Source organism: Sesamum indicum, linkage group LG13, assembly GCF_026168435.1.
Source record: "Sesamum indicum cultivar Baizhima isolate 11 linkage group LG13, ASM2616843v1, whole genome shotgun sequence".
Classification (NCBI taxonomy): Eukaryota; Viridiplantae; Streptophyta; class Magnoliopsida; order Lamiales; family Pedaliaceae; genus Sesamum; species Sesamum indicum.
In genome coordinates this window covers 13041484-13054128 of record NC_142669.1, presented here as the reverse complement: position 1 = coordinate 13054128, position 12645 = coordinate 13041484, and the positions used below count along the sequence as shown (strand labels likewise).

At 33.8% G+C, this 12645-nt stretch overlaps 1 protein-coding gene across 1 annotated transcript; it reads left to right on the top strand.

The window, feature by feature from the left end:
• The first annotated feature begins 5089 nt into the window (after positions 1-5089).
• Positions 5090-10497, top strand: LOC105175995 (uncharacterized). Its single transcript, XM_011098655.3, has 4 exons — positions 5090-5278; positions 5933-6724; positions 9966-10013; positions 10092-10497. Exons 1-4 carry the CDS (start codon positions 5099-5101, stop codon positions 10326-10328), a joined length of 1257 nt encoding a protein of 418 aa, XP_011096957.1. The 5' UTR covers positions 5090-5098; the 3' UTR covers positions 10329-10497.
• The last annotated feature ends 2148 nt before the right edge of the window (positions 10498-12645 follow it).

Sequence of the window (12645 nt, the reverse complement as noted above, 5' to 3'; positions counted from 1 at the left end):
GGTACGGGATTTGTTTGTTAGTTGCCAACATGGCATTCACTTAAACATGGACATCTTCACATGAAATATGGCTTGATTTAGTCGAGAATTCACAATTTTGTCTTAAAAAACGCCTTACAAGGTAAAAAGCTAAGACCTATACAATTTGTCAAAATTTTTCTTGTAATAACCAGATATAACATGGTAGACTAGTGATACATTCAACACCACAAGGCCACTCTATCTCCCGGCAATGAGAGCTATGGAAGGGTGCATGATCGCATTCCAATAAATGTTACCAAATGACGTAACATTTAATTGGAATTTTCCTCACGGCCAACCTATAGTACACACACACATATATATTAGAGGCTCGAAAAAGCTTTTATGAAATGATCATAGCTCAACTCGATTATACTTCTTAGCTTGAAACAAATCCTTCAAATACTTGAAAGACTTCCCAGCAATTGTATCTTTGAACATTCCTCTCCTGCAGTTCTACTATATAATATAATAAAGGAGTTCATGATTTATATGAGGTACATTTAAGATTTTGCAGAGAACCTCTGCGCATAACCTCCCAGAGTTTCAGGTTCATACTATATGGCCGTGAATAAGTATGAAGCATCTTTGGATGATTTTTGTTAACCAAAAACCATACCGACAAACACTGAATAGAACTTAAAGTTAATAACAGTGTTGTTAGAGAATTTGTTGAACCAAGTCATAGTTTTTCCTCATAATGTAAAGTTGAATAACTGTTGTGAGTAGCATAACTTAAACCAAGGAGATCAACTTTCATGTTAAACTTGTTCAAGTGATATTGTGGGTCTCCTGAGTGAGTATATTCTCTCAGGTGTAGGATTTTATTATTTGATCGTAATACTTTAACAAAAATATTGGTTATGGAAGAGCTACATCTGGAGAAGCCACTACAAAGGGTAAGAACTAGTAATTTTATGTGAGCCCACTAATTGTCACTAGATGTAGTCGACTAATGTTGTGTCGTTGCTCAATTGTTACTCCAATCATCTCCCTAAGTACTCGTGTCTAGAATGCTACCAAGGAGAAAAGGGTAGTTTTTCTCCCTTCTCGATTATTCTCTTTTATCTTTCTAGGTTATCATATTAATATCTCTTGCATTACAGCTAGTTTGCACATCCAATACTCAAGGTAAGGCGTGACAAATATGTCAAATGATGTGGCATTTACTTGATCATTGCAATAGGACACTTTTGTGCGCGGTATTGTCAACTTTATCATATAGCTCACATTTTTTACCCTAAAAATGAACTTTATTAGGAAGAAGAAGCCTTGAGAATTGTATACTGCTTAAGTCCCTCATCTCTATCCGATTCAGGCACAAGCCCCTCAGTTGAGGGGACTTGAAGAGGGCATGTGGTCTCATTTCCACAAACAACGTCGGATAATGCAACCTTAAATTGCATGGTCACTTTTAGTCAAAATATTCTTTAAGATCAACTTGTAGACAATCATGTTAGAGACGCTAAGAGTTTTCTTGTGATAATCTATCTACTTCTTGAGCTTGAATATACTTCTTAGCTTGCACCAACAAATCCTTCCAAGTATTTGAAGGTTTTCCTGGAATAGAACCTTTAACTTTCCGTTCTTGAGCTACTATTGCATAATGGTGGAAAAAATTCTCATGATTGGCATGAATGTATTTCTAAGACGATTGATGGGAATGCTTAAAAAAAAAAAAAAAAAGACCTTGGATGGGAAACTTCCACTTAATCTCTTAAGAAATCATTGTCTGGCGGGAAAGAAATAAAATTGCAAGGAATTTGAATGTGAGAAATCTTATTGTATTACAAATATTTGGATAGCACAAAGTATTTAAATAGAGAATCAATCAAAGTCCTTAGAAAATATTTGGTATGATATATAAGACAAAGGAATTCATTGGAATCATATTTAATTAAGGTGTTGTTTACTTTGATGTATTAGCCTGTATTAGAAAATTAGTATAGGTTAATAAGATGTTTACTTTATAGAAGGGGGCTCTGTATAAAATGAAAATCCAGTACTAATTACTGTTTGACCTATATAATTTGTCACACCTCAAGGGGTGTGATAATTTTAATACAAGTGAGCCATTTTTTTCTTGTACCCAAAATAACCCTCATCAATGTATGTGGTGAAAAAGTCTATTTGCAAGTACATTGCTGTTTAACTCACATCACCATGTCTTCCTTCTTCCACCGATGATAAGTATCCGCCTTTTATTTCTTTTTTATAAAATCATTACCCATATTTATAGAAATAAAAGATCTAATCTTTGGTGTTCTTTAGACACCTATTTTCCCATATTTTTATGTTTAGTTTTTTTTTTTGCTCAAATCTGGGTTCCTAAGCTGAAACATCAACTCCAACAAGTTCAAGGTAATTTATTTTTTTTTTCATAATTTATTTGTGAAGAATTTATGGTGAAAATTTTTTGCTTGATGTGGTATAACTGTTCTTAACGAGCAAATTAGTAATTTTGTTCCACAAAGCTTTTGGCCCTCTTTTAGCACGATAAACCTGCTGCATTTGTAGCAAAATTTGTGTTTTGCTTGTTAGTTAAAATGCTTATTCTTTTTTCAATAGACTTTTTATTTTTATTCATTCTAATTTCTGGTTTTTGGTGTTGTATTTTCTAATGTTGCTACTTCTTTTTCATTTATTTATAGAATGAGTTTTTTGTTTTCATTTGTATTAATATTTACACATGTAATCTGTGACAATTTACATGATACAAATTCTCCACATATCACTCATAACATGTTATTTTATTTCTTTTTTGTTGAATACTCTAGGTTACACTTAAATTCGAAAATGAAATCAAATATCTACCCCAAATTAGTGCTCATATGGCTATTTTTGTAAAAAGTAAATAAAATAGTTCTAAGATTATAATTTTAATGTTAAGATGGAGTATCAAGAGAAGTTAGAAACTCTTTGTGCAATCTGAGAATTTTGTTCGAATCATTTAAGATGTTATGGTTGTTCTATCGGATGTACCGATACTGAAGGTCTCATTTAGAATTTAATAAAGTCGGACAAACTCTTACTTATAGCTTACAAAGTCGAGTTCCGGCCTAAGTTCATGTAATGAGGCGTTCAATTGAATTGAGTGACACAACTTGCATTGGTAATCTCCGAATGAGTAGAAATGCATATGAAAGATTGTGTCTTATCAAAACTAAGGACGGGTAAAAGACACTAAATATGATTCGGTTAGTGAACAAGTGGCAATGTTTTTTAACTGTCCTAGCACATTATAAGAAGAAATGTACCATTAAGTACGACTTCATTCTATATGCTCGAATAGTAAGCAAACATTTTCATGTTGTACTAAACGCCATTCGGGACTCTACCCACTATTGCTTCCCAAACCTATACCGATTTCTGCCGACAAAAATTATCCCATATGAAAATGTTTTGAGGTTAGTAATTACATATGTGTAACCATTTATATATGAAAGTTATTTTTACGCGAGTTCTTAGTAATCGTAGTTATACATTTTCATGTTTTGAAGGTATGTTTGAGTGCATTGGACGACATTTACATTGACGTCCGCGTCCTTGCTAAAGATAGAGCGCATCATTGAATCCATAAAAGCTCAGTTGCAGTTAATGTTCTTGGCGTGTGCAATAGGGACATGCATTTCATATATGTCTTGTCCGTATGGGAGGGTAGCTCCAAAGACAGTAGAGTGCTTCGAGATGCAATTAGCAGGCCGACAGGTCTTCAAATACTAAAAGGTAATAAACAAAGGATCATTCATTGTCTTCTCTTCATGTCCTCAATACCACTATTTGGTATCTTTTTAATATGTCTACTAATCTTACTGCTATTTTTGTAGGAAACTATTATTTGGTTGACAGTGGGTACAGTAACGAGGAAGGTTTCTTATCACCATATCGGGGAGTCCGGTACCACTTAAAGGAATGGGATTTAGGTCGGAATGCTCCACAGAATCACGAATAATATTTGAATATGAAGCATGTAGTAGCGCGTAACGTGATTGAGAAGGACTTTCGTTTACTCAAAGCTAGATGGGCAGTGTTGCGTAGTCCAGCTTTCTACTCAATAAAAGTGCAGAATCACATTATAATGACATGTTGTCTGTTGCATAATTATATATGAATGGAAATGGACATTGACCTAATTGAACTAGTGGTGAATGATGAGTTAGTTGGTGAAGGTGGCGGGAATAGGGAGTACTTAGGAACAGTTGACTCTAACCTGATTTGGAATACTTGGAGGGATGAAATTGCTATGCGAATGTACACTGTTTGGCGTGGAGAGTGTTGAATGTATGGAATCCTAAAAATAGAATATTTAAATATTGCATTGCTACATGTTGGTGCATTGATACTTTTTTCAATGTGTTATATTGTGGTAAAACTTTTCCTTGTAATATCTATTTAACATCTATTTATGTGTGTATTGAACTATGTGCTTTTATGAAAATAATAATTGTGTACTTTTTTCCAATTTTATTGATTTTTTGTTAGTCAGTTACAGTGCATCTAGTATTAGACAAGTATTGCAGATTGATTTATAATAATTGCTTTTGTATTTTTAAGTAGTTGATCATGGAAGATGATGAAGGCATGGCTGCACGTTGCCGAGGGAAGGGGGATGTGCTAAGGGTGCTAAACTGTTTACGTGAAATAGCTCGCAATGGTTGGATATGTATTTCACACCAGGTACTCGAAGCCTAATATCAAAACAGTGCATCGAAGGAAGGACAATTCTATCCTATCATAAGCTTTGCACATGTCTAACTTTACACCTTGTTTGATTCCTCAGGATCCATCACAGATCTGCAGAGGCTACGTGGTCAGATCAAGATCGTTGGTCGAGATCGCATACTCGAACCGGATCAAACGTATAATTTATATTTAAAAAACTTCAAAACAAACAAATTAAATATAATTATTGGCTACTATTTAAAATAAAACCAAGAGCAAAATGTGGAGAGATTCTTGTGTTGAAGGCCACGTATCACCAAATTTGGACCTTGATTAATTAAAAATGATGAAGACAGAAGTGAGAAAACCTCATTTACGCACTACGTACTCCATATCATTCTTATTGATTTTGGACATGTCTTCCTCCTCATCAGGATCAGAAGAAGAGGATGAAGGATTGGATTCGTACAGAAAAGGAGGATACCATGCTGTCAAAATTGCTGATTCATTCGCTGGTGGTCGATACATCGCCCAAAAGAAACTCGGTTGGGGTGAGTTCTCCACCGTTTGGCTCGCCTATGATACTCAATCCTCCGTACGTATTACTTTCTTGATGACAACCTTTTTTAATATTGTCATTTGTTCGAACGTGGACGTGTCTCTTTGTTATCGTACTAGTCTTTTTTGTATTACTAAGTATGAATCCTATTTTTATTGGGTGAACAGCTTGTGATATTAAAAATGAACACATTACCCTTCTATAAAAAAAATCTAACAATTTATCCTCCAGTACTTTTTAAAATGAAGCAATTTAAATTATTGTATTTTAAAAAATATAGGGAGGTAACTCGCTATTTGTTTTTTCATAAGGCGGTAATTTGCTCATTTACGACATCAGAAGGGGGTTGCTTGTATTTTTTTCTATTTTTATTTAGGTTTAATGCAATTTAACTCCATGTGGATAATAAATGAGCAAATTACCCTCGTACGAAAAAATAATAGCAATTTACTCCCCCTGTATTCTCTAAAATGAAGCAATTATTATCTTCCTGTTTAAGAAGGTAAATTGCTTCATTTTAGAAAATATAGGAGGATAAATTACTACATTTTAAAAAAAATATTAAGAGATAAACTGCTATTCTTTTTCCTCATAGGATGTTGATTTGCTCGTTTGTAATACCATAGGGTTGCTTCCACGTTTCCCTATTGAATGGAATAATTTCTTAATTCTGCATGTTTGGTTCGGTAGAAATATGTGGCCTTGAAGATCCAAAAAAGCGCACCACAATTTGCTGAAGCTGCCCTTCATGAGATACAAATCCTTTCTGCTATTACCAAAGGTGATCCCTCAAACACTAAGTTCGTGGGACACCTAATAGACCACTTTAAACATGCTGGTCCGAACGGGCAACACTCATGCATGGTCCTGGAATTCCTTGGTGAAAACTTGCTACGTCTTATCAAGTACAATCGATACAAGGGTCTTGCAATGACCCAAGTTAGGGAGATATGCAAATGCATTTTGATTGCTCTAGATTATCTGCACAGGGAGCTCAAACTCATACACACTGACCTCAAACTAGAAAACATTCTTCTATATTCTACCATTGTTCCTTCAAAAGATCCAGTCAGGTCGGGAACGGCTCCGGTTCTTCGACGGCCGACGGCGAGCGAGGGGACGAATTCGAATTACGTATTAGCAGTAAATAGTAGTGAGAAAAAGCTGAAACAAAAGGCGAGAAAAGCAGTGGCAAGAATATCAGAAAGGCGAGGTTTCGTCGAAGGAGTAGGGAAGGGGGGGAGATGTTTGGATGGGATTGATTTGAGATGTAAGGTTGTTGATTTTGGGAATGCATGCTGGGAAAGTAAGCCACTAGCTCAAGAAATTCAAACTAGACAGTATAGAGCTCCAGAAGTTATAGTTGAATCAGGCTATTCTTTCCCTGTTGATATGTGGTCCTTTGCGTGTATTGCATTTGAGCTTGCAACTGGTGAGATGATGTTTACTCCCACCGCTGGAGAAGGCTACAGTGAAGATGAGGTAATTCGTTAACTCTACCTTTAATGTTGTTAGTTTGGGGAAAAATGCATGCAAGCAACCTCATCTGATATTACAAATCAACAAATTATTTTTCTACGAAAAGTAAATTGTAATTTATCTCTCTGTGTTTTTTAAAATGCAGCAAATTTATCACGCTGTGCTTTTTAAAATGAAGCAATTTACCTCCTTAAATATGATAAATTGCTTTATTTTAAAGAGCACAAGAGATAAATTGCTATTTTTTTTTATCATAGGAGATAATTTGTTCATTTTGAATATAACATAGAAATAAATTGCATTATGCGCTTATTAGTTGTCCATTATGCATAAGATTGTGCTTGAGAAACTTTATCTCTTCCACATCTTGATCATATTATTTGAATGTACTTACTAAAGGTGTAATATCTTTTTCTGGCTTAAATATATTTTTGGTCATGTTATTTTGGTATTTTATCCTTTATCTTTCTAGGATTACAAAAGAATTCCCGTAATTTTTTGGCATTTCGCATTGGTCCTTCCGGTGCCGAATTTTGCAAAAGATGCCGGAATAAATCATGTGCACCTCCCGTGTTTCATTTAAATTGGGCCTCTCTATCTAGTTGATTCACTTTTGTCAATATGGACGAAAAATTTAAAAAGTATATATATCACATGGCACATGATTGATTCCAACAATCTTTACAAAATTCGGTACTGGAAGGACCAAAATTGTGAAATGTCAAAAAGTTACAGGACTCTTTTTCAACCTTTAGAAAAATAAAAGATAAAAATGCCAAAATCGTGAGGTGATCATGATTTATTCCGACAACTTTTACAAAATTCGGCACAAAAAGGATCAAAATCGCGAAATCTCAAAAATTACAACACTATTTTGCATTCCTAGAAATATAAAGAATAAAAATGCAAAAATACCAAAATTACAGACCAAAAGTATATTTAAGCCTCTTTTTCTCGATGATCGATCATTAGTTAAGTGACTTTTGGATTCAAAGTGTCATAAACAATTTGCTGAACACCTTTACAGGGGTTATTTTATCTCTTTTCTAATTGTCGCACATAGTCCCTGCAAGCATATAAAAAACAATCATATATTGAGATGTAACGAAAAAAAAAATATGAAAAGATACATATTGTGAAGTGGGAAGAAAGAAAGAAGTCTGCAAGAAAAAAAAAAATAAATGTGAGTTCGTTAATAATATGGAGAAAACATGGAAAAGGTCAGAAAGAAAAATGATTCGTAATTGTAGGTTTATTAAAAGTAATGAAGTTTGTGAGGGAAAAAATTATAGAGAAGGTGAGAGAAAAATACGAAGAAGTGAGTTTGAGAGAACAAAAAAAATTGTAATTATAAGATATTAAAAAATATTGAAATTACTATTCTAACCAAAGTTCTTTCAAAATAAAACATGAACTAACAGATAATTAATTTAAGTATTCAAAAGTTGGTACAATAAAAAATTCAAATATTTTTAGTTCTAATGCTGGCCTACACTTAACATTGTAGTAAAATATTTCAAATTGGAAACTTGTAAATATATGATCAACTTGCTATCAGTCAAGATAATATAGATAGTTTAGTTTGCAGGCATCTCTATCAATCTTTGTTTTAGTGGCAACTAATCAGTAATTTGCCTTCACTTATGTCACGTTTATGGACTTTTATCTTTCTCAATCTCAAGTAGCAAAATGAATACTTTTTTGACAAAAAGGTAAATTGAAATGAGTTTTTTTGAAATTTAGCATAATTACAAATAAGAAAAAAATGCAAGCTAGCTCCATTTGAGATGAATAATGTGCAAAATACGACTGATTTTTTTAAAAATAAATATTATTTTCATATAATATATTATATATATATTTATAATTATAATATATAAATAATAAATAAATATTTATTAAATAATAAAAATACTAATTTTTATATAAAATATATAATATTTTTAATAATATATAGTTTTTCATTTAAAAACAAAAAGACAAACCAAAGCCCCACCCCCTCTCACCGGCCACCCCCCCTCCCCTCATTCGACCGCCACAACCTCCACGCCCGTCTCGGCCCTCCACCCTAGCCAACGTCGCCCGTGCCACCACACCATTACCAGGCCCATCGGCCCCCCTCCTCCCCTTTATCTTCGAATCGCCGCCCCCTTGCACCTCTGTTGCTGCTGCCCCTCCCCCTCCCCCCCCCCCCCTCCAGTGTCTAGATCAACCTCCCCCCTTCCCCTCCTCCTTCCCCGTCGCCACACCCTTTCTCTGCCCAGATCAACGCGCCCCTTACTCGCGCCCAGATGTGATGCGACCTCCTCCACTGGTCTCTCTCTCTCTCTCTCTATATATATATATAACTATATATAATTACATGTATATATATTAATAATATTTATTATAAACATATAAATTCAAATTTAATTATGTTAAATGTATAATTTTAATTTTATTACTTTAAAGTTTAAACCATTGATTTAAATTTAGATAAAATCTACACCATTGATTTATTAGTTAAATTCAGACCACAAATTGATCAAGATCCAACAATTACTAAATAAGAACATATATGTTATTTTAAATTCTAAATAAAAAAATTCCCTTGTGATTCACAAAACGCGTTAAGGGGGTAAATTCCTCTATTTCTGATAATACAAGAGGGTAAATTATTATTTTATTTTTCACAGGGAGATAAATTGCTCATTTCCATTAACACATGGGTAAATTGCATTTAAACCTTACATATAAGCTCTCATTATTGAAAAATTATCAATATCTTTTAATGTTTGATGAAATCATATAATCCTTGGATGGAGGCCCAAAATTGTCAACTTTTCTCTTACTGTACTTATTTAAAAAAAAAATGGAAAATTATAAAAAGTTGCATGAGGTAAATAGAAAAATTCAAAAAACTACATAAAAAAAATTGTTCACTTAGCTCATAAAAGAATTTCAAAAAATTTAAAGAATAGGTAAAATTATAATACATAATTCACAAAGGCATTTCCACTACAGAAAAATTGATGAAAACCTAATAAAAATTAACAGATTGGTCCAGCTGTTATACGATCGTTAAAATCATGGGTATTGGCAATTTATCAGAAAACAAGAATGTATTACTAATTATGCCAAATCTTAACGGAAGTTATTGTATTTCACCCTAAAAACCACAATAAGTTATTATTTAAATTTTTTGAAAATTTTAAAGAAGTGGTAGCAATTGGTTTCTCATTAACTTACATGTTTTATGGTGTAGGATCACCTTGCTTTGATGATGGAGCTCCTTGGAAAGATCCCTCGCAAGGTAAAAATGCATTTGCCTTTTCTCTTTCTTATTAATCTAAAATGCATGTCATGGAATTGCTAACTCCAAATTCTTAAGATGACCGCATGTGGGGCTCGATCCAAGGATTATTTCAACAAATATGGTGATCTAAAGAGGATTCGGAGATTGAAGAACTTGTCTTTGGAGAAACTACTTGTTGAAAAATATACGTTTTCCGTGACTGATGCTCATGAATTTGTTGGTTTTCTTTGTCCCTTACTTGATTTTGACCCAGAGAAGCGACCAACTGCTCAACAGTGCCTACAACACCCTTGGCTTAATATCAGTAGTTAGAAATACAATGAGGGCAAAGAAGAATACTAGAATCTGCCTTCAAATTAGTCTGTGAAGTATTGTAGGAAAGCAAATGCATTTTTCCACTTTGAATTTTGCTTCTTGTTTATTTTTTGGAGAGTTTAGAACTCTTTATGGCATTTGATTTTACTTAGCAAAGATCGATGTAGTTTAGTAGATGACTAGGATGGAAAGATGATACCTTGTGAAGTAATTGATATCAAAATCCAAATCATAAAGATTTTGTATTATCCTTGCAAAATTAGTCTCATAATTTATGGTCTTTCATACTTGACCACATATTTTGGGATTTTCGAATTAACCCCTTTTTCGTTAAAAGTTGTAAAAAAAAAGTCCAAAAACATTGAAGAGAGAACCCCCCCCCCCCATCACCCACACACACAAACACTAACAGATGTTAATATTAACGGGTGACTATTTTTTTTACTTTAACTACTATGAATGGGAGAAATTGACTGAGAAATGGAGGTAAAAGAATGGATTCCATCGTTCTTAAGCCTGCCAAAGCAACATTATGTTTTCACCATTTTTCGCTACATCTTCATTTGCTGTTGTTTAGACAACCATAAAATAGATCAAAAAGGAGAATAACAAGAAACAAATGATCACAATTCATAAATGTCAAAATACTTCTTCAATTGTTTTGCCAAGTTACGAATGACAAAAGTAATCGCATCATTTCTCTACCATCAAAAACACTTGAACATGTCATCAAAGTGACTAATATATCCTTGACTGTTGACAAAAAAAGCATGGCATCCAACCTAATCATAATAATGCAAACACAAAGCACAATTGTTTTAGCAAAAAATAGGGTAAATTATATTTTTAGTCCCATAAGTGAACCTGTTTCCAATTTTAGTCCCATACTCAGGCCAATTCGTATATTTAGTCCCATATATGGATTTTTTTTTCAATTTCAGTACCAATTGGGGCATTCCGTTAATTTTTAACGTCTTTCGTTAGGTCGTTACTCACGTGATTTGCACGTGAGAAACTTACCTTCAAACCGCGGTGATTGAGAAGTAAAAACGCCCAAAATTGACCATAGTGAAAAACCCTAATTTCTTCCCCTTCGTTGCTGCCTTCCGTTCACCTGCTGCTTCGTTCACCTACTTCTTCGCAATGCTACGCTTCTCCGTGCTTCTTTGTGCTGCTGCGCAGCAGCACCTATTCCCTGCTTTGAAATTCTGCGAAGTGTCGGCCATTGTTGAAGGCAAGGTTTTGGTGAGCGTGGGTAACTGAAATGGCTCTATGCGACCCTAAAGAAAATGGAAACCCACCTTCCGATTACGGTATGTAGAACATTTGAACTGAAGTTGTTGTTTTTCCGCCTTAAATAGTAGATAGTGCAAGATGTACCTTTTTCTCTATTTATTTATTCTGACTGTGGTTCGATATGTACCTTTGTCTCTATTTTGCTGAAAAGAATCTTTGACCATGTGTTGGATTTTGGCTTTTTATGTTGTGGTTTCGTTAAAAAATTGACGCTTTATTGTTGCTTTCACATGGTGGTCCCTCACTTGATATATGTGTATATGTCCCTCACACGGTGCAGTGTAATTTTATAACTTTTTCTGCTATCACAACTGATACTTAGCTATTATTTCTATGGAAGACTCTTTTTTGTAACTGGACAACATAAAAGAACACTGGTTTTGCATTTTTTGTTAATGCTGAGGAATGGAGTATTTGACGACTGAGAGAGAGAGTTTTGCATTGATCTGAATCATGAACAGAGAAGAATATTTGGTGAAATTCTTTCGTTTCAAGACATCTTGTTTTATAGGCATTAATAAGAATGTATTCTTGTTAAATGCTCCATTGGAAAAACAATTAGTGGAGAAAAGATGGCAACCCAACTTGGCCTGTGAATTTGCAGTTCATTAAGATTGTAGGTGGTCTGACTAGTATCACTATCATCAGAGATAGCGAGAGAGGGTGATGTGGAGATATTTTTTGTAGTTTAAAATTTTGATATGAGAACTACCATAATATGCACTCTAAAACAAAAAAGAACTACCAAAATATGCTAAATTTCTATTTGTAACCTCTATAAATTGAAGAAATTTTGTTAAAGCGAACGATCAATATTTTGGTAGATCTAGGGTTCTTTATTTTGGGTTTTGGGGCTCTACATATAAACAAAAAACGAGTAGTGATTTTCCCTCTAAATCCATATCAGTAGATGACCTGCATGCCACCTTGTACTTATTTATTTATTTTTTAAATCTCAAGCATTTTTCATGTCAACTTCAAATAGCAAATAATATTTCAGCTCTAATTTAAAAGTGCA